Source organism: Pan paniscus, chromosome 18 (genome assembly GCF_029289425.2).
Source record: "Pan paniscus chromosome 18, NHGRI_mPanPan1-v2.0_pri, whole genome shotgun sequence".
NCBI lineage: Eukaryota > Metazoa > Chordata > Mammalia > Primates > Hominidae > Pan > Pan paniscus.
This window is the reverse complement of record NC_073267.2, coordinates 57591972-57615008: the sequence shown is the minus strand read 5'-3', so window position 1 is coordinate 57615008 and position 23037 is coordinate 57591972. Positions and strand designations below refer to the sequence as shown.

The window sequence follows — 23037 nt, the reverse complement described above, 5'->3', positions numbered from 1 at the left end:
CTAGTCTCACCTCCCACGAAATTCCTCCCTAACCCCGTCCTCCTCCTAGACCGTATTGACCTCTACTTTCTCAGAACTTCTGTAGCACAGGTCTGCATTACTCAGTGACACTGAGCACAAACAGTCTGCTTTCGGCTTTAGATTCTTAAACTTATGATCAGATATTACAGCAATGTGGGAGGAAACCCGAGTAACTTCCAGATCTTATTTCCCCACCCCTAGAGGTAACCATCATCTTGGATTTGGTGTAGAGTGTTCCCATTCATTCTGTAAAAATAAACTTTATTTTTTAAGAATGGTTTTGGTTTACAAAAAAAATTGCAAAGATAGTACAGAGTTCTCCAGTACCCCATATCCAGCTACCCTTGCTAATAACATTAATAACATCTCACGTTAGTATGGTATATGTGTTGTAATTAATGCACAATATTGATACATTGTTAACTAATATTTATACTTTACTAGATTTCCTTTGTTTTTATCTAACATCCTTTTTTGGTTCCAGGATCTCATCCAAGATGCCTCTTCACAGGTAGTTGTCAGGTCTCCTTAGGTGCCCCTTGGCTGTGTCACTGTCTCAGGCTCTCCTTGTCTTTGATGACCTTGACAGTTTTGAGGAGTACCAGCCAGGTATTTTGTAGACTGTCCCTCAACTGGGATTCGTCTGATGTTTTTCTCATGATTAGACTGGCGTTATGAGGTTCTGGGCGGAGGCCCTCAGAGGTAAAGTGCCCTTTTTGCCACATCATATTAAGGGTACACGTTATCAACAGGACTTATCACTGCTGATGTTGCCCTTGATTACCTGGCTGAGGTGATGTGTGCCAGGCTTCTCCACTGTAAAGTTGCTACTTTTTTTTCCTTTTCCGTATGGTACTATACTCTTGGAAGCATTGGATTCTAGTTGATTAAGTTGTTTCTCACAGGGCTATGGGTTGACAATTCTGATACTGCTATACATGTACACAGTTAAGTAAACACATGGTAGATGGTGAGAGCCAGGCTTCTCAGTTTTAGAATTGGAGCTTACAAATAAGCAAGGGGAGGAGGCTAGAATTGTGATAATTATGGTAATGGATTCAAGTTGGAGAGTCAGTATGAACTCACTGTTAGCTTAAAATAGATATGGACGGTTACATATAGAAATATTTATAGATATGTGTTTATGCACTAGTTAATATGCATACATATATTTCCTTGCTTTGTCAGTTGAGAGGGCCTAGAAGCAACAACATCCTAATAACAAAGAATTTACCTAGTGCCCAGATCTTAGTTCTAATACGATTCTCCAATATAAGGAGATTCAAGTACTTGGAGAAATGAAATTTTACTACAAATATAGTCATTATTAAATAAAATATATTATTATATATTGCAAGCACATGAATTTGTATATTGTATATTTTGCGAGTTTGCAAACTTTGTATAAATGGTATCAAAGTGTGTGTATTTTTCTGCAGCTTTTCCCCCCCTCTCAATTTATCATATGAGCTATACACATAGTTTGATATGTGGACTTAGTTTATTCATTTTTACTGTTGAATAGTAATATGCCAAACTCATATTATACAATTTATTCATCCATTTTCCTATTCATGTATGTTTAAGATATTATAAACAGAGCCACTATAAATATTCCTGTAGAGGGGCCACAAAAATATTTTTTGCATGAGATTCCATCCTCTGTGGATTGTTTCCTTGTGTTTTCCTAGATTGAACTTCAGTGTTGACACCAGTATGAGAGAAAAGAGGCTAGCAGGGGCAGGGAGGAAATTCGCAGGAGAATGGAAGACAGCCTGCAAAATTAGTGGCCACTCTGTATCTGACTGCTTGAACAGGCAGGCTTTCTCCAGGGCATATATATAATTAAGAAGGATAATTGCTGCCTATGTTAGTAAGAATCTTTAACTTGACCAGATAATGCCAAATTGCTTTACAAATTAGTTATACAATTTATATTCCCACCGGGGGGCTTAAGAGCTGCAGTGCTCCATACATATGCCAACACTTGCAATTTTTAGACTTTTAAATAATGTCTATTTGAAGAATGAGAAATGGCTGTTATTGTGATTGTGGTTGTAATTCATATTTTCCTGATACTCAGAGATTGAGCATATTTTTGTGTGTATCTGGATCATCTGTCAATTGCCTTTTGCTGGCTCCTCTAATTAATTGTTTGTCCTTCTGTTATTAATGTATTGAGAATTCTTTATAAATTCTGCATACTAATTCTTTACAGTTAAATGGGTCACATCTGTGCCAGTATGTTGCTTCTCTTACAAATTATGTCTTCTGATTAATGGACATCTGTAATTTCAGTGTACTAGAATTTATCAAGATTTTGCTTCAGGACTTTTTAAAGAAAATTGCTTTAAGAAATTATTCCCTATCATAAGATCATAAATACATATCTCTGTATGTACTTTGTACTGTTAACATGGTATTCCTTTTTCACCCTGTTACTTTTAGCTTATTTGTGTGTTTATATTTAAAATAAACTTGTCATAGGAAGCATATCATTGGATCTTCTTTTTATATTCAGTCTGACAATCTTTGTTTTTTAATTGAAATGTTTACTCCATTTATATTTAATGTAATTGTTGATATGGTTGTGTTTAAGTCTATTGGCTTGCTATTAATATTTGTCTTCTATTTATTCCTTTTGTGTTTTATTCTTCTGTCCCTCCTTGCCTACCTTTTTTTTTTTTTTTTTTGGTTAATCTACTATTTAGTGTTTCATTTTATTTCCTTGACTGACTTCTTAGCTTTAACCCTTTTTAAAAAGTATTTTTTCTAGGGCTAACACAATGTTATAATTTATACTTTATTTGTTATTTTTATATCATCCCATACTTAATTTCAAAATAATTTATATTTTACTGTGTGTTATTGTGTGCTTATTTTTCACTTTCTGGGGAAAGGATTTGCATCTTAGTTGTTTCTCATACTTACTATTATTCATTCATTCAACAAATATGTATTAAACATCTCCGATGTACCAGGGACTATGCTAGGTATTGGAAATATAGCTGCCAACAAGACAAACATGAAGCCCACAGTTTGTTTGGGGAAATAAAAAAGTATGTAGGAAAGTTTTCTTAGAAAAGGAAATGTTTGAACTGAGCCTTGAAGGCTGAGCAGAAATTGGTCAAGTGAAGAAAGGGATACTAGATGGTTCCAGGTTGTGCAGTAGCAAATACGAAAACTAAAAAGCAGGAGGAATAAACAGTTTGTCCAGGGAGTAGTAAGATATTCCACATGGCTGGAGTGCAGTATTCAATGGTACAAATAGAGGGTGGAGAGTAGAGTATGCAGTTTGGCCAGAGGTTTAGGGAGTCTCTGGTAGCTGCTAATATTCTCATTGAATTAGGAATCTACAGCTGGGTCTATGATATTTATGTCATTAATATTCATTAACTGCGCTGGGCACAGTGTCTCATGCCTGTAATCCCAGCACTTTTGGGAGGCTGAAGCAGGCAGATTGCTTGAGCCCAGGAGTTTGAGACCAGCCTGGGCAACATGGCAAGAACTCGTCTCTACTAGAAATACAAAAATTAGCTGGGCATGGTGGTGCGTGCCTGTAGTCCCCACTACTTGGGAAGCTGAGGGGGGAGGATCACTTGAGCCCAGGAGGCAGAGGTTAGGATGAGCTGAGATCGTGCCACTGCACTCCAGCCTGGGCGACAGAGTGAGATCCTGTCTCAATTTTTTTTTTTTTTTTTTGGTGACTCACGCCTGTAATCCCAGCACTTTGGGAGGCTGAGACAGGTGGATTATCTGAGGTCAGGAGTTCGAGATCAACCTGGCCAATATGGCAAAACCCTGTCTCTACTAAAAATACAAAAATTAGCCAGACGCAGTGGCGTGCACCTCTAGTCCCGGCTACTCAGGAGGCTGAGGCTGGAGAATTGCTTGAACCCGGGAGGCAGAGGTTGCAGTTAGCCAAGATCGCACCACTGCATTCCCACCTGGGCGACAGAGTGAGACTCCATCTCCACAACAACAGCCACAATAACAACAAAAACTTTAAATTCATTAACAATGATTAAAGAGCTTTTCATCAACTACTAGCTCTAAAACATGTGGGCTTCTCCATCTGACTACGAGTCTTCAGTTTCCACGTTGGGGGATTTATCTTTTTGAGATGAAGACATTATGATTTTCAAATTCTGTTGTAAAAAGTACGTATATTATTCCAGAGGAGTGCCTCTTGTTATATAATATAAGCAAGGGTTATTGTAGGGTTATTGGAGGAGGGAGGGAACATCAGTTTCCTGTATCCAGAGTGCCCCAGATGAGATAGATGCTACTCATTCTCTATATACTCTTGAGTAAGTCCTTCCTCTCTCTGGGCCTCTGTTTCCTCTTCTGTATAATGAGAATTGTGTAAAAGATTGCATCTGAGGACACTTCCAGCTCTGCCATGCCATGGTTTTATCAGCCACTAACAACTTGATGGGAGTTGGTTTATTTACTGCTTCTAGCTATGAAAACTTCCAGAAAGAACTCATGGGAATGTGACCCCTGTTTCTATATAATAATAAGGCCTTTGTTTGCAAGTGGCAGAGACCAACTCAACATACCTTAGGTAAAAAAGGAGAATTTATCTATAGGGTATGGGGAAGGGGCTGTCATGGGACCCTAGGGCAGGAATAGAGGGAGGCCTCAGGAAAGGACTAAGACTAGGCATGGGAAACCTTCCGGGATCATGCTCTATGGATTGGATTTAGGTGGCTGGAGGATGGGGTGGCTGGCTTGGGGACTGAACAGACATTGCAAAAAGTGTCCTCTCCACCTGGGTTGTTGGTTTTCATTTGGGGCAGCAGTCACAGAAGTGTGGGGAATGTGGGCCTGTCCAGATGTGGCTGGTCCTGGGTGGTGGCGTTGTTGAAGTTCTCTGACCAGTGGGTATCAGGATGGAGGGGATGTGGATGCACAAACTCCTGGGGATCTGAGAGAATCTGAAAGAAGAAGGGGTGTGTGCATGTGTGTGCGTGGGTGTGTGTGGGTGTATGTGCATGAGGGTGTGTTTGCATGTTTGTGGATGTGTGTGCATGTGTGCATCTGTGTGGATGTGTGTGTGCATGTGTGTGTGTGCACGTGTGTGTGTGCACATGTGTGTGTGTCAGCCAAACTTCACTCTGAGTAATACTAAGAAAGAAAACCCATTTTCTTGGGGCTCTTTCCCTGGGCTGGAACTCAGCCTTGGTCATTGGACCGGCTCCCAACCAAAACCACACCATAGGGTTTTCTGCTCTCGGCCAACCCAACATGAGAAAAGAGGAATTAAATGGTCCTACTAATAAGAAAGCCTCAGCGTAGCATTAAGGGACGTAGCAGGCCTTCTGGCCACACTCCCCTACAAATGTGGAAAGCTCATTGGTGAAAACAGTTCTCAGGGGTCAAAGCAAAGGAACTGATCTGGGTAAAGTAGAGGCTGCCTGATGCCAATCAGACATCCTCACCTCTCAATAACCTTCGCCATTTCTCTGCCATAGAGTGAAAGTGTCCCCAGGCCAAAAGCCCAGGGCTCCAGGCTGCCATCAGGATGGTGGGTGAAGGACCCTACCTTATCTCAGATCTGGACCAGCGAGGCCGGCGGAGATCCTTTGCAGAGAGATATGACCCCAGCCTGAAGACCATGATCCCAGTGCGACCCTGTGCAAGGTAAGTCAGAAGAAGGACGGAAGGGAGGGCCAGGGCAGGACCTCCAGGAATGTTCATCAGGAGAGTGGGCACTGCTCCTGCAACCCATCTGCTGCTCTATCTGCTCGTCCTTTTGTCCGTCCACCCATGCACACATTCATTAATTTATCAGTCACTCACTTCCTTGCCTCCTCCTGTCCTTTGGTGAAAAGGAGGCAGTAGCTCAGGTTTAAGGAGAGCTTTCCATGATCCAGGACCTGTCCAGGTGCTTTACAAATATCTTCTCATTTACTCTTCACAAACTCCCTGGAGGTACTGTTACTATCTTTATCTGATAGGTGAGGAAACAGGCACAGAGAGGTTAAGTGACTTGCCTAAGGTTTACCAGGTAGCTTTTGCTTTGTAACAGACTGTCTCAACACTTAGCAACTTAAAACAATTGCCACTCATTTAGCTTACAGTTTGATGGGTGACCCATAAAATAAAGCAACTTGGGCTGAGCTCAGCTGGGTGGTTCATTTGGTCTTGACCAGGCTTACTCCTGTACAGCAAGGTGGCTGTGCTGCTGGAGGTGGGCCGGCTGTTGGCTGGGGCAATGGGGCAACTGGACCCCATGTGTGCTCAACCTCCAGCAGGCTAGCCCAGGCTCGGTCACACAGTAATGCGGCAGGCTTCCAAGGGAATGAGTGACAGCATGCAGGGCTTCTTGAGATTCAGGTTTGCAACTGGCACACCACTTTTTTCACTGTATTCTATTGGCCAAAGCAGATCACAAGCCAGCTTATATTCAAAGTGTGAGGAAACAGACTCGACTTTTTGATGGAATGAGCTGCCAGGTCACATTCCAAGGAATTGGGAACAGATGGGGAGAGAAAACGGGGTCATTTTTGAAATCCAGGATAGAAACTCAGGTAGTCTGATTTCTGAGCTCACGTGCTCAACCTTGCAGCATATTGTATTATTATATATATTATTAGCATTATGCTAACCATAACATTATGAAATGCTGCCTTTTCTACATGGAATGAGGCCCTGTGGTTCGTTCTCTGAGCAGCAGAAGGCCAAGTGGCAACTCTATAATAAGCGGACACTGCGCTATCTTCTCCCAGCATCTCTGTCTGGGCCAAGGACACACACATTTAAGCCCTCCAAGGTAAGAGGTGGAGGTTGGAAGATGAGGACATGGGCTATTATTCCTAGCCCCAGGAGATCTCTAACTGTCCACTTTTTCAACCAGTTTATAATCGCTTTGTGGAGAGGCAATGTGGGGAGGTGCTGAAGGGAATGACAGGACTCTGGAGTCAACAAGCAGTGGGTTTGAATTCCCATCTCACCACTTTCCAGCAGTAAGACCTTGGGCAAATACTCTAAACTCTCTGTGCCTTGATGTTTTTGTCTATGAAATGGGCATATAATACTACCCTGCCACCCATCTTACTGAGTTGTTGTGAGGAATATATGAAGTAATGCATGACTGTAACATGAAAGTCACCTTTTAGGGAATTTTTACTATGTGCTGAGCTCGTAGTACCTTATTCACATGCTTTTAGCTTGAATTCTCCCAAAAGCAGGGCCTCAGTCAAGAACCTGTAGGCAAATAGCTTATTTGAGAAGTGATTCCAAGCAGCAAGAAGAAAGATTTAGGGAGAGTGATGCAGGGAAGGAGGAAAAGGCAATGTGAGGTGTGGCCTCAGCGTCACTGCTGTGAGCAGAGGGGCCTGGATCCTACTAGGTCCTAGAAAGTGTCCAGTTTTCCACCCAGAGGATGTGAAGTGGACTTCTATACTCCCTTAGTGAAGTTTTGCCCCTGGGGGTATTAATGCCCTGCAATTCTGGGCAGGAGGAGGAGGAAGAAGAGGAGGAGGAGGAAAAAAAGGAAGAGAAGGAGGAATGGGAGGGGAAAAAAGAAGGAAGAGGAGGAGGGGAAGAAGAAATGAAGGAAGAAGAACAAAAAAAGGAAGTGATGGGTTTTGAGTATTATTACCTTTGTCTTTAAGACAATTTATTAAAACTTAGGTAATTTAATTTTGAATATTGACTGTGTTTAACAACTAACTTGCAAAATTCCTGAAAATTTAACAATTGGCTCTCACCAGCTGGCCCCAGCACATCACTGCTCAAAGGGCTAATAAACATAATGAATGCAAGCCACAGATTCTGAGTGCAGCTGTGGTTGTTACTGTAGCTACAAGTTCAATCCAGAGAGAGAGTTGGGGCAATGACCCCAGTGCCTGGAACACTGAGTGTCTTGTTTGTCTGCAGGTTAGCACCCAACCCGGTGGATGATGCGGGGCTACTCTCCTTTGCCACATTTTCCTGGCTTACGCCAGTGATGGTGAAAGGCTACCGGCAAAGGCTGACCGTAGACACCCTGCCCCCATTGTCGACATATGACTCATCTGACACCAATGCCAAAAGGTACCAGGATTTGCTTGGGTCACTGTATTAGTCCATTTTCATACTGCTATGAGGAAATACCCAAGAGTGGGTAATTTATAAAGAAAAAGAGGTTTAATGGACTCACAGTTCCATGTGACTGGGGAGGCCTCACAATCATGGTGGAAGGTGAAGGAGGAGTAAAGGCACGTCTTACATGGTGGCAGGCAAGACAGTGTGTGCAGAGGAATTGTCCTTTGTAAAACCATCAGATCTCATGAGACTTACTATCACAAGAACAGCACAGGAAAATCCACCCCCATGATTCAGTTACCTCCCACCAGGTCCCTCCCACGACAGGTGGAGATTATGGGAGCTAAAATTCAAGATGAGATTTGGGTGGGGACACAGCCAAACTGTATCAGTCACCTCAGGAGAGAAGCCCACTCTAAAGAAGGGGTCCCATAAACTCTTTTGTGTGCTCCCTAGTTGTGTGCTTCACAATTTCCCCAACATGGAAATGACACCCATGGGTGCTGGTAACCATTCTCTGAGATTTGGGCTGGACTGCATGAACTTCTTGGCCCAAGCTGTGGGGAGGTGGGAATTAGGCAGCATTAGCAGGGAGAGAGGACTCATTGGAGAGCTATGGCCTGAGGCTCAGGACCCTTCTGGCTGAGCTCCAGCTGGTTTGCAGGGACACTGCATCAGGACAGAGGTGGCTGGAATCTCACTTTGCCCTGTGCTGGTCAGACCCCACTTGACCAGCATGCAGCATCAGGTTTTGTTTTACTTTAAACATCATTATTGGACTTTTATATTACAAAATATATTTAGGTTGATCCTAATGAAACTGCCAATATTTGACAATTTTAACTTGTAAAAATGTAAATGTCATTTGTCCAACCTAATTCATATTCATTATAAAAATGTGAAAGCAGCAGAAGTTTAAGCCGTGGAAGGATCTCTCCCATGCTCCTGCTCTACTCCCTGGAGGCAAGCACTATGAAAATCTCACTGTGGCTCTGTCCAGAATTTTCCTACTCTGATTAAACACACCCTGGGCTACTGTCTTCTTCAGATCAGTACCTCTTCTTACTCCCCACTCACAGATCATGTTTTATTTTAATCTAAACAAAAAATGAAGCATACTACATAACTGTTGATCATGTTGCTCTTTTCAGTTAAGAGTTTATAAAGACTTTTCCATGTTAGGATAAAGACATCAACTTCATTTTTTCCAGCAGCTGCATTGAACTCTGTGGTTCTGATTAAATGTATAATATAAAGAATGGGGAAGGCCTGGGAGTGTTAGTCATGGCCTCCTAATTGCTTCTAGAATTGTGCTTCTCCTCATCTGTGCCCTGAAGAAATCTCAGCTAGTGGTACATTCCAAAATCTACCTCCTGGAGAAAGTTGCCAGGGAGCACTGAGGGCAAGGCACTGGACCACCTCTCTGCCATCCTCTCTGGCCAGTACTTCTCCATCTGTTCTTAATGTTTCCTCCCATCTACCCAATGTCCACTTAGATCCTTGTCTTTGCCATGCTGTGTTATGCTCCTAAGTGATCCCCTCCAATCCAAAGGCAACACCAAACACATGCTGACTCCCCCAATAACGTGTCCATGTCTATCTCCAGGCCACAGCCCACTTCCAGACTCTGAAACTGCGTGGCCAGCATCCAATGGGATGGCTACACTTGGATGCCTCACGAGCATCTTCTAACTAAAGCTGGACCTATTCTTGACCCAGGGCCCCAGACTGGCACTATTCCTCTCCTCTTCTGCTTTTTCCCATCTCCGTCTCTGTAAATATTCACACAGTTGGCCAAGCCCGAAAACTGGGGTCTGTCCTTGAACCTCTTTCTCCTTTCCTCCCACATCTTATTCATCAGTAAGCCCTATTGTCGCTCTCTGTCCACTTTTCTTTAATTCCGCTGCCACCTCTCACCTGGAGGCTGACAGTCTCCTGATGTGGTCTCACACCATCATCCATCACTTTCATAGCAGCCAATTGATCTTTTAGATGTGCAAAATGATCTTGTCACATCGGCTTAAAAAACTGTAATGGCTTCCTTTGCACTTGGAGTGAAACCTAAACTCCTGAAGGCCCTTGAGGTTTTCCCTAGGTCTTGTGAAGTCCCCCAAGGTCCCAAAAGTTCCTGCCTTGCTTCCCACTGTCCCATCAGCCCCTCCTCTTTGTGCACCACACTCCTGTCTCTCTGGTCTTCTTCCAGATCTTTGAAATGAACAATGTCTTCGCTGCGCTGAGATTTTTCTCTTGGCCTCTTTGTTGCCTCTGCCTTCTTATAAGAGCTGACACTGTGGCAGAGATGGGTGGTAGGCAGAGGAAAAGAAGGCCTGGCAAGGACCCAGATGCCACAGGCATACCAGCTTGTATCTAGGCATTGCCCCCTGCCCTTCCCAAATCCCACCTGCTCAGGAAGAGCAGAAAGCTGAGCCAGCGCTGGAAGGCACCACTGCCAGGGAGGGGGGCTGTGCCAAGCACCCTTGCAAAAGCATGCCCAACAGCGTAGCTTCAAACAGCACATAGAAGTGCCAATCCATTTTATGCTTCTGTTTTTTCATCACAGATTTCGAGTCCTTTGGGATGAAGAGGTAGAAAGGGTGGGTCCTGAGAAGGCCTCTCTGAGCCGCGTGGTGTGGAAATTCCAGAGGACACGCGTGTTGATGGACATCGTGGCCAACATCCTGTGCATCATCATGGCAGCCATAGGGCCAGTGAGTGCGGCAGCCCTTCCTCCTCATCTGCTAGGTCCCCAGCCTAGCAAAGAATGTCATTAGTTACTTTCTCTACGAGCTGGTGGGTTTAGTGCATTGTCATTATCTTTGCGCTCCTTGGGGGCGAATTTTCATAAAGTGAATCCTTGTCAAGCACAGCAGCAGCCACTAAAATTAATTAAAAAGTTTGCCTCCTAAAGTCAGCTTGCTGGCATGATCTGAGGCCTCCTATGCCAGCCTCAGCCCTCAGTGGCCCTCTCTTCTCCCCACCATGCTGTTTTACAGACAGTTCTCATTCACCAAATCCTCCAGCAGACTGAGAGGACCTCTGGGAAAGTCTGGGTTGGCATTGGACTGTGCATAGCCCTTTTTGCCACCGAGTTCACCAAAGTCTTCTTTTGGGCCCTTGCCTGGGCCATCAACTACCGCACGGCCATCCGGTTGAAGGTGGCACTCTCCACCTTGGTTTTTGAAAACCTAGTGTCCTTCAAGACATTGACCCACATCTCTGTTGGTGAGGTAAGCTGGCTCAGAGGAGTTTAATGTTGGAAAATGGGTCCTGAGTGGTTTGAGTGCATGTGAGATGTGGATCCTGAGTGGAGCACCTGCCTTCCTTTTGCTTGTCTATGACCTGCCCATCATGTCCCATCTCCTGGCTAAGTGAGGTGGTGGAGACACAAAACACCAGAGGAGTTCAGAGACGGAGGGCTCGGTTCAGGCTGGAGAATTTGGAGAGACTTCCTAGTTCCAGTGGGAACAGGGCTCAGGGAGACTTAATCCAATCGCTTCGGTGGTCAGTGGGGACTGTGGAGGAGTACTGAGCACACTATAGGCATTTAATAAAATGGATGAACTGATGGCTCCAATAATCCCAATTGTGTAGCATAGGGGGTGCCAAAACCACAATGAAGACCATGCCTATTGGACTTCAGAGTTGACATTTTCTTAAGCTCTTAATCCTTGGCAATAAAATCCTTAACACTTATCAAAAACAAAAAACAAACAAACAAAACACACACACACAACAACAACAACAACAACAACAACAAAAACTCTCAAATCAAGGGAACCCCAGGTGCTGTGGGGTAAGATAAAAGACTTGCTTCTTTCTTACCAGTTACTCTTTTAGCAAGCTCAAAGCATTTAATTATGATTAGATTCAGTTGCATATAGCAAACCCAAAATAACAGTGAATTTAAAAAAAGTAATTAATTTGACTCTATGTAAAAGGAATCTAGAAGGGAATAATGCAGGGTGGGCACAGGAGCTTCCAGATCTTTCTGCTTTTCTTTATCACTGTCTTTGCACATGGCTCTCATCACGGTTCAAAAGTAGATGCTAGAGATCCAGCCATCCCAGCCATGCTTCAGACAGGTGGTAGGAGAAAGAGGAACAGAAGAAGGGGTGCCTTCCAGGTTGAGTTGGCTCCCTTTAAGAATTCATCACAAATGTCCCATTCTACACTTTGGCTTACATCACATTGCCCTCAACATGGACACATGGCCACACTCCTTCTACAAAGGAGGCTGGGAAATGTAGTCTTTTCTGGGCCCATCTCTTCCCGGAAGAAGCGGAGTTGTCCTCACAAGGAAGGCTGAGGGAGAAGGGGGTGGGGGAGACTGGGTAGGCAGCTAGCAGTCCCTCCAGCATGCTCCCAGATGGTAACATTACACTTTGTCTTTCTGCATTGAGATGATCAGCCCTAAAAGACCGGCCTCTCCAAAGTCGTACCAGAACCCATAAAACTCATCATATTGGTCCCCGGTGACCCCTTCCTGCTTTAGAGAAGTTTTTCTCCTTTCTCCCTAGATCCCCTCGGCCAATCTGAAAGCCTTCATTTAAAGACATGTTTGACTGACTCTTCCAAAGCCTGAACCCTTGTGCTTTTCTTTCCAGGTGCTCAATATACTGTCAAGTGATAGCTATTCCTTGTTTGAAGCTGCCTTGTTTTGTCCTTTGCCAGCCACCATCCCGATCCTAATGGTCTTTTGTGCGGCGTACGCCTTTTTCATTCTGGGGCCCACAGCTCTCATCGGGATATCAGTGTATGTCATATTCATACCAGTCCAGGTAACGGCAGGCTTTTGCGCTTCTAACTGCTTTGTATTTGCATTTCACACACTTTCACTGAATTGGGTGGAAGGCTGCATTTCAGGCGCATGAAGCCTGTGCCCCATTTTGTACTCACAGATTTACTTCCTTTGGCACAGAGTAGTGGTTTTTTTGTTTGTTTGTTTGTTTTGTTTTTTGTTTTGTTTTTGTTTAGTGACAGGGTCTCGCTCTGTCACCCAGGCTGGAGTGCAGTGGTGCAATCGTAGCTCACTGCAGCCTCAACCTCCTGGGCTCAAGCAGTCTTCCTGTCTCAGTCCTGCCAACTAGCTGGGACTACAGGTGCATGCCACTGTACCTGGTTAGTTAAAAAAAAAATTGTAGAGATAGGGTCTCGCTATGTTGTCCAGGCTGGTCTTGAACTCCTGGGCTCAACCCATCCTCCTGCCTCAGCCTCCTGAGCAGCTGGGATTACAGGTGCAAGCCACTGCACCTGGCCACAGTGAAGGTTTTTTAAAAAACTTGAATTTGAATGCTCTAGGAAGTGGAATGCCTCTTCAATTTGTCAAAGCCCCCAGCACTCTCCTTGGGTCCTGGCAATTCATGCCTTTATATGACCTGCCTGACCCCCCATGGTGTTCCTCAGAGAGCATCAACAGCCACAACTCAAGGGAAGAACTTGGCTGAGAATCTGAAGCCAACTTCCTTTAGAACTTTTCCTGGCACTTACACTCCCATTTCTGGATTTTTAGGCTAGCTGCAACTCAGCAGTTCTCTCTGAAAACAGTGTTTGTACCTTGATTTCAGATGTTTATGGCCAAGCTCAATTCAGCCTTCCGAAGGTCAGCAATTTTGGTGACAGACAAGCGAGTTCAGACAATGAATGAGTTTCTGACCTGCATCAAGCTGATCAAAATGTATGCCTGGGAGAAATCTTTTACCAACACTACCCAAGGTAGGACAAGAGTAGCTGCTTAAAGAACCACTTACCTTGTAGAATATGCTCTTCTAAGGGGTTCTTACGGTTCCCAGCGCCAGGCATTCCAGAAGGAGGCTGAGGGGACCCTCTGAGCTGCTCTGCAGGTCAAAGAATTTTTCAAAGGATTATGGAGATTTAATAATAGAGCCAGGCATCTGTTCTGGTGAACCCAGGGGTGAGTGACATATGGTTTCTCTTTCCTGGGGCATGTGGATCCTGGTCCTGGCGAGTTACTTTTTATAAAAATAATCCACTAAAACATTGTGAGCAGGAAAAAAGCTGTCTCCAGCTATTTACTTAACTTAGAAGACATCTACACACACATACACTCACACATCCAGGGTTACACAGACCTCTTTGCCTGCAGCAGCGTCCTTGTGTTTGGATGGTCCACTGACTCAACACTCCTTGGGCAGACACGAGGAGATGCATATGTAGTTTTACTTTTTTTAAAGCTGATATAGAAACTATTTCGATCAAATATAAATGCAAATCTAATTGCAGGGACATTTACATAATTGCTGACATAGACTCAGGTGGTTCACCAGTTAATGATCTGAACCACTGTTACAATTGACTGTCTGGATGGACAATTACACTTTTGCACCAGCATGGAATTGGGCCAAAGCTGTGTATCTGCCCTCTAGGGAGTGGCTGTAGAGAACCTGCTTCTGAGCTGGCCAAAGGAAGTGCCCCAGGTTGGGACCCCAGCAGCACTAGGGGACCCTCTTTGAAAACCCAGAAACACATCCTCACACTCTGAGTTCACTTCAGTGCAATTTAATTTGATTTGATTAAATTTGATTCCATGTGATTTCAACTTATAACTTGTCGATTTAGTTCAATAAATATATATCAAGTTCCTACTCTGTGCAAGGCCATGGGAGCTACACAAATGAAATGGAAAAGTTTCCTGCTTTTATGAGTAAGGGAGGATAAGATAACTTAGCTCAAAAATAGCCATGAGTTTGTTGGCTCTACCTTCAGAGTATATCCGGAAGCCATCTGCTCGTCTCCATTCCACTCCCACCCAGTCCAAGCCAATATCCTCTCCCTCCTGGACTATGGCAAGATATCTAGGCACTGCTCCTGCCTTCCCCCTCCCTCCTGCAATCCATTGTGCACTCAGCAGTCAAAGTGACCTTTAAAAAATGTCAGTCAGATCCTGTTCCTCCTCTGCTGGAAAATAGTGGCTTCTTATCACACTTAAGATTATTCAAAGTTAGGTCTTTGGAAGGAAATCCAAATTCTTTCATATAGCCTGTTAGGTCAGACATGATCTGACCCTTGGTGACCTCTCTGACATCATCATCACACTTTACCGTAACCTTAGGAAACTCAGCTCTAGCGGTGTCTGCCTTAGTTTGTTTCTAGAACCACACGCCACACTCGTTCATGCCTCGGGATCCTTGCAATTGCTGTTTCCTTTGCCTGGAGTGCGCTCCTGCTGGATGTTTACAGTAACTTTGTCTTGACTTTAGGTCTCTTCTCAATGTCCAGAGAGGACTTCTGGGCTGCAGTTCCAAGCATGTCCATGCCCTACCTCTCAATCACTTCATCCTGCTCATTTCTTTCAGATCACTCAACACAATTTGTAATTATTTAATTGTTTATTTCTTTCTTGTCTATCTATCCCACTGGAAGAGGGCCGAGACCCTGTTCACTCCTCTATTCTCCAAACACAGGTGCAGCACCTGGCATGTAGTAGACATCAGGTTCAAATATCTTAAGTGAGTGAACACATGAATTCACGTTATTCTGTGGGGGAAGATGGAGGAAGTACCACAAGAGAAACAGAGATGCTCCATGGGGGAGCACACTGGGTTGGGGAGACTGGGAATGGCTTCCCTGCAGAAGTGGCTTTCAGGTAGGCCAAAGGGATAGGAAGGATTGGGACGCACAGAGAACTGGGGAAGCCCACTTAGGGAGGAGCAGAGGCCTGGAGATGGAGATAAGAGGGTGCTCTTGGGGACTAGGGGGTGCTGGATGTTCTTTAGGGGAAGGGCACCTGGATAGCAGAGCTTGGATCCCAGGAGAAGTGGGCTCCGATTCTGCCGTGATCACTGAAAAGGCAAGTTTTCAGTGAAGCAAACCTGCGCAAGCCAACCTGCGAAGACAGTTTGCTCTCCTGTCAAAAAGGCATAAAATAACAGACTCTCTCTCATCATGCAGTGGTGAGGACGATCTTATGAGAAAGCACCTGTGAAATGTTGAGCAGAGCACCTGGCATGTAGTGATCACGCCATTAGAACATCTGGAGCTGTCCTGTGTGGATATGAAAGGGCTTTTGCAGAGGAGGCTGGAATTGGGGTTGAGGACAAAAAACAGGGGGTGAAGGAGGCTGGAATGTAATTTGTGAGCTTTGTAGAGCCGTGGGCATGTTCTGGACTTAGGAAAGGGAGAATACTCTTGAGTTTTTGTGTCTATTCTTGGGACACCAGGCAGGTGCCTTCAGGCCTGCACATGTGTTTTATTTCTCCCCATACAGTATAGTATTTAAAAATGTTTTTTCATTTAGTTCCCAACATTTAAAAATAGGGAGATGTCTCACAAAAATCTGGACCTCATGGGAGGATTGCTTGAGCCTAAATATTCGAGACTAGCCTGGGCAACATAGGGAGATCCCATCTCTGCAAAAAATTTTTTAAAAAAATTATCTGGGTGTGGTGGTATGTGCCTGTGGTCTCAGGTACTCAGGAGGCTGAGGTGGAAGGATCGCTTGAGCCTGAGAGGTCAAGGCTGCAGTGAGCTCTATCATGTCATTGCACTCCAGCCTGGGTGACGAAGCAATACTCTGTCTCAAATATAAATAAATAAATAAAAATCTGGACCTCAGACTTTGAAATGGTTGATGATCTGGTTGTTACTGGACCAAACTGTGGCCTGCTTATCTGGCACAGTAAGGCCAAATATCCACGCTGAGGTTTTGCCGCAGGAGAAAGGAGGGCCTTTATTTGCTCCGTGCCAAGCAAGGAGAATCAGGCAGCTCATGCTTAAGACCTGGCCTCCCCAGTGGCTTGCAAGCAAGGGTTCTTAAAGGCAGGGCTAAATTTCAGGAAAGCGAAGTTACAGGCAAAATCGTAACTCATACATGGAGATTATGTATTGGTTTGGCCTGAAAAGGTGGGGTATCTTTTTTTTTTTTTTTTTTTTTTTTTTTTGAGACAGAGTCTCGCTCTCGCCCAGGCTGGAGTGCAGTGGTGCAATCTCGACTCACTGCAAGCTCCGCCTCCTGGGTTCATGCCATTCTCCTGCCTCAGCCTCCTGAGTAGCTGGGATTACAGGCTCCCGTCACCACCCCTGGCTAATTTTTTGTATATTTAGTAGAGACGGGGTTTCACCATGTTAGCCAGGATGGTCTCGATCTCCTGACCTCGTGATCCACCTGCCTCGGCCTCCCAAAGTGCTGGGATTACAGGCATGAGCCACCACTCCTGGCTGAGGGTGGGATATCTTAAAGTAGGCAGCTTATAAATCATGGGTAGATTCAAAGATTTTCTGATTTGCACCTGGTTAAGGAAAGGAAGCTTTGTCTAAAGATTTGGAGTTAGCAGAAAAGAGTGTTGGATCCGGCCTTTGGGCGTGACCTCCTCCAGGCCCCTCAGGAAGAAATTTAGAACAAAAACTGCAGTCAGAGCTCTGTCCTCAGCTCCCCCTTCTCTGAGGTCTGTGTGCCAATGGATCAATTGGATGGGGGTCCAGGTTTTCTGAAATACAACTCAAGGACATATGTTAAGATATAACCTTTAGTTTCCATAGGTAACCAAACATTCTTGTGACTCTAACTTCTTTGGCTGTTGTTTCAGGCTATTGTTACCTTCTTGCTTATCAAGTTACTCATTTACTTCTAGGGGTTAGCTGGGTGCCTAGAATTTCCCTTGAAGGAACTCAAGATTTTCCTTTGTTTCCATACTTGCAGTTGGTGGGGAGCAGGCTCCTAGGAGAGGTCCCTGCTGCATTTCATGGTAGCACCAGCCTCCCCTACACTGAGAAGAGGCTGCCCCTTTGATTCTCCTCTCCATTCCGCTGCGCTGCAGAGCCCCGCTCTGGTCTTCCCTCCTCTCTGGCCCCACTTTCTTCATTAATGGTACTTGCCTGGCCCTTTTAAGCATCTGAGTTTATGGCTTCTGACACACAGAGTGTCAGGGCTGGAAGGGAAGTTGGACACCATCCACTTACGGCAGCTGACAGGTACCGAGCTGTGAGTACCTGCTGGGTTTGTGCCCGGGGCTTTCTGTGGTTCCTCTCATTTAAACTTCACAACAGGACTCATGAGCGCCCATCTGGAAGAGGACCAAGTAGGGCTAATACATTTCATAATGCTAGTGTTCAACATGCAAAATGAGACCCCCTTGGACTGTGTTCTATTTTGCAGATATAAGAAGGAGGGAAAGAAAATTACTGGAAAAAGCTGGATTTGTCCAAAGTGGAAACTCTGCCCTGGCCCCCATCGTGTCCACCATAGCCATCGTGCTGACATTCTCCTGCCACATCCTCCTGAGACGCAAACTCACCGCACCCGTGGTAAGAGCTGGCTCCAGATCGAGCCTCTTTCACAACCTGACCCCGGCAAGTCCCAGGTGGGAAGCCCTTCCTACCGTCGCTCAATACTGGCATTAGGAACATCCAATCATGGCAGGCCACAGGATGTGACTTCAACTCCAACTTTTTTTTTTTTTTTTTTTTCTGAGACAGGGTCTCACTCAGTCGCCCAGGCTGGAGTGCAGTGGCATGATGGCGGCTGACTGCAACCTCTGCCTCCTGGGTTCAAGCAATTCTCCTGCCACAGCCTCCTGAGTAGCTGGGATTACAGGTGCCTGCTACCACCACACCTGGCTAATTTTTGTATTTTTAGTAGAGACCGGGGTTTCACCATGTTGGCCAGGCTGGTCTTGAACTCCCAACCTCAGGTAGTCCACCTATCTTGGCCTTCTAAAGTGCTGGAATTACAGGCGTGAGCTACAGTGCCAGGCCAACTCCAACTTTTAAAAACAAATGCTTGGGCTGACAAGGGGCCCATGAGAGCCTGGCAGCGGTTCTTAATCACGTCCATGGCTGGGCAGGGGTCATAGTTAATGTTGGAATGCGATTTTAAGTGTGGAAAAAAAATGGAAACCAAACAAGCAGTTGGCTGTTTTATCTACTTACACTACAAGAAGGAGAGTTTGAGAAAATTTTCTTGGAGGGAGGAGGTATAGGTATTAAGAGAAGCAGTGGTGTTGGGGTCAAAGTCTGGGCTTAGGAGCCCAGTCTGCCTTGTTTAAATCCAGACTCTGCTACTTAGTAGCTATGACTTATAGCAAATCATTGAGCCTCTCTGGCCTCGGTTTTGTAATCTGCAAATGGGACGGTAATAGCCACAATCAGCACTGTTGTGAGGACTGAATCAGTTATTTTGTGTAAAGCATGTAGAACCATCTCAGGCTCTTAGGTCCTATACAAGTGTTAGCTATTCTTCTTAGCCTGATTCTCATCTGGGCCAGGCAAATGAGGATTGAAAGCCTTAGAGGGAGAACTGGGATGAATGTGAGATGTTCAAGTTCTTTACAAGGGGCCTGGACATCCAAAGATAAAGAAATGCTAAGCTAGAGGGAAAATGATTCCTGGCTTAAATAAAGAAAAAACCAACTAAATATTAAACCAAGTAATTGGAGGAAAGCCAACAAAGGAAACAAAAAAATGAGAGAGAGAGAGAGAGAAGGAAATAAGCAAGTTCACAGAGGAAGAATTGCACCTAAAATCAGGGACCTCACGGGGGAGGAAAGAGGTGACGTTTGCAAAGCCAGAATGGTCTTGCTGAGCCATCCTTTGTGGGGCCCATGACTGCCCTGTGTTTAATCCCATTACTGCCTTGTGTTTCTTGGTGAGTTGCTTTTATTTTCTCTGGTTCTTCAGCAGGCAATCACTCATGCACAGTTTATTCTGACACACTTTAGGGCCTTCAGCCCAGCTGTGAGCCCAAAGTCAGATTAAATGGCAAGGATACACCAAGGCTGGATGTAACGCTGCCCAATTATTGTGGCTCTCTGTGATCCCAGACCAAAAAGAAAACTATTTTTTTCCTCCAGCAACGTATCAAGCAAATCATCTTGAAATCAAATTGAGAGCATGTAGTTCATATTTTCCAACATGATAGTTTAGAGGGAATCTAGACCAAAACCAAATTTGCAAAGCTCTGGGTCCTTTGGATTCAGAACTGATTGCAGTCGCTTCTCTGCTAGGGTCATGTCAGGAGTTGGTCAGCCCCAGGGTATTCAGTCACATCAGGCTGCCCATGCGCTCTGTCAGCCAGGCCTGGGCTTCCTGAGCCAAGGTGGTGCTTTGGGACCTGGAAGACCTTAGTTCCCTTTGAGGATGTATTTAGGACCAGATGTGATAGAAGCATCTTTCATTATCCTTTTAATGAAGGGACTAGGATTAGTTGAAGCCTGGGGCCCTGTCCATGGGGCCCATTTAACAGCAGGCAGGATCACTCAGGATTTGATGAAGAAAGTTGTATTATTAATTTCTTAAATGGGTAGCTAGGGAGCGGCTGCTAATTACAATTCGGACAGATGAGAAGATGAAATTGGAGAGATGAAATCATGTACCCCCGGGGCACCAACCGAAGGGAGAAGGCTTGTTTTCATTGAGGCTGTAGAATATTAACCACCCACTATGCAGGGCACAGCAAGGAAGGCCCCATGAACAGAGGTGATTTTTTGGAGGGAAGGGTGAGGGGGAACCACAGTTGACCAAAGGCTTTCAAATCTGGCCTTGTGTGGTGAATGGGGAGGCCGGGCATGGAGGCCAGGTCCTGGGAGCAGAAGAGTGAGGTCACCCTCCAGCTTCCCCCAGGGGCAAGCAGGTCCCTCCAGGGAGCCTCCGGCTGCATGACTGAGGCTGTGGTGTGGTGTAGTCTAACTCTAAAGGGTCAGATGCCTCTGAAGAACTGAGAGCAAGGGGTGCTTTAGGACAGTCTGCATGGGCTTCGAGTGAATAGTCTAGATTCAAATGAGGATGCAGTGTGGATGGAGATTGCCAAATGTATTCTGTTAGTGGCCTGCCTCAGACCTTTTCCCTTCTGTATCAACAGAGACAAGGGGATATACTTGCCACCATTTTGGTGAAAATCCCAAAGCAAAATACATTAAGATGCTGCTGTCCCCAGCTGGCCAACCCATGGTTTCTGAGCCATGAAATGAAAAGATTGTTCCTCTGCACATTCCAACGATGCCACCATTTCTCATCTCAGCAAGTTTAATCCCCATGTGTATAACGGTTTAGAGCCAATGTGACTTCTCCTTCTAAACCCTCATACTTCTCTTTTGTTCTTCAGGCATTTAGCGTGATTGCCATGTTTAATGTAATGAAGTTTCCCATTGCAATCTTGCCCTTCTCCATCAAAGCAATGGCTGAAGCGAATGTCTCTCTAAGGAGAATGAAGGTATAACTAACCCTGGGTGAGTAGGGAAGAGAGATCTCATTTTGGGGTGGGAAAATGCTCAGATATGTGGAGGCTGTACCAAGCTGCTGGAGAGCTGGGTCGCTTGTTGAGTTGACATTGGGAGGAGGGCATCCATTCAGAGTTAGATGAATAAATGTGTATGAAGGACAGAGCAGGCAGTTTTATAGGTTGTCTGTAGGAATGACGAGATAGTCTCTGTACATGAAGAAGATGTTCCTGATCCTCTTTTTCCTAAACAATCTATACATCCTAAGTGTTCCACAAGTGAGGTTGGTTTTGTTCTGAGTCATCCCCACTTTACCTAGTTTGTTCTTTAATGGGCATGGTGATGGAAGTGATGAAGAGGATGTTGGGGTCCCTACATTTATGCACTCATTTAGTCCCTTTATTCATTCATTTATTCACTCATCAAAGATTTACTTTGTGCCTCCTATATATAAGACATGGGAAATGCAAATATAAGGAAGAGAGAGGCTTTATCCTCAAGAGCCTCTGTTCCAGTGTGGGACCAGGCACTCTAAGAATTTCTATACATGATAAGGATATAATTGACATTTGAGAAGGGCAAATAAAGTGGTTTGAAAGTTCAACTGAGGAGAGGAAAGGGAAGAAGGGCATTTGTGTCAACACGAAAGCTTGTTCAAACATCTATGAATTGATTGAATGATCTTACTCACCCGAGTCAGAAATCCAGAAGTCATCGTAAGCATCCTGATTCATGCGCTCCTCTTTTCCCTTACCATACACATCCAACCAGTCAAGAACCCTGTTAAGTCAACTCCTGATTATGGTATTCTCTCCATTTTAAGGGGTGCCATTGTAAGATTGGATTGGAAGGTACACTGTTGAGTTATCAGTCTTTGAACAAACATAAGGACACCATCACATTAATTGCATGTATTATGATATCAGATAAAAAAGTAAAGGTGCTCCTTAGACTAGATGAAGGATGGCATTTCTTGACTCCTCAACCTTCACTCTGTCCCTACTGCCATTGCCTTCAATTGAGGCTTCCATTATCTCTCATCTGATTAGCGCAGTGATTTATGAACTAACCTTTCTTTTTCTAACATTCTTCTCAAGTCTGTATAGCACTCAACCCCAAGAGAGCTGTCAAAATATTGGTCTGATTACCAATACTCATTCTCAGCTGCTCAAAATCCTTGAACCCTTGTCCCCTCCAGGCTCTCCAGCTGTGGGTTCTCAGTTTTGTGTCCCCTTCCCTTCCCAACTTGAGCTCTGTGCCTCAGTAATCCTGAATTGCTTGTTTCATGCTGCCACCCCAACAAACCATGGCTTTGCATGCCCCTTGCCTTTGTCCATGCTGGGCCTTCAGGTAGAATGCTGTCATTCTCTTTCCCTTTTCTCATCTCTGCCTGTACAACACCTGTACAGACCCAGCTCTAGCACCAAGTGCATGGACCTCGAGAATGAGAGCCAAGTGTCCCTTCTCTGGCAGTCACAGTGCTTTGTCCTCATCACATTTTGCAGAAACGATCCGTGCATGTTCTCATCTCCCTCCAGACTGTAATCTCTTCAAGGACAGGAACTGTGTCTTATTTATATCTGCATTTTTGCTGTTTACCCCAAAGACTGGCACATGGTTAGGGCTTAGCAAATGCTTTGTTGAACTGGGCTGAGTGGCCTCGGAAGAGGACACAGCAGAGACTGAGCATATGACCTTGATTTCATAAGCATTTAGTGCCAAGCAGTGAAGTCCACTGCCCAAAGACTGGTAAGACCGACTGTCTTGGGCACAAGGGTGAAATGTGGCTGGGATCAGCATTCTCCAGTGTGGT

The 23037-nt window shown here is 44.9% G+C and overlaps 1 protein-coding gene across 42 annotated transcripts in view; it reads left to right on the top strand.

Annotated features, from left to right (window-relative positions):
• Positions 1-23037, top strand: part of ABCC12 (ATP binding cassette subfamily C member 12) — a 77043-nt gene that overhangs the window by 4368 nt on the left and 49638 nt on the right. For 35 of the 42 annotated variants that reach the window (XM_057300074.2, XM_057300103.2, XM_057300109.2 and 32 more), the window contains 8 exons: positions 5499-5667; positions 7909-8064; positions 10616-10763; positions 11049-11282; positions 12660-12833; positions 13620-13767; positions 18167-18315; positions 21110-21217. In XM_057300074.2, the coding sequence (XP_057156057.2) occupies positions 5549-5667; positions 7909-8064; positions 10616-10763; positions 11049-11282; positions 12660-12833; positions 13620-13767; positions 18167-18315; positions 21110-21217 (1236 nt within the window). In that variant the 5' untranslated portion in view covers positions 5499-5548. The remainder of the gene's footprint in view (positions 1-5498; positions 5668-7908; positions 8065-10615; positions 10764-11048; positions 11283-12659; positions 12834-13619; positions 13768-18166; positions 18316-21109; positions 21218-23037) is intronic. The other 7 variants (XM_057300110.2, XM_057300106.2, XM_057300093.2 and 4 more) reach the window with 1 other exon arrangement.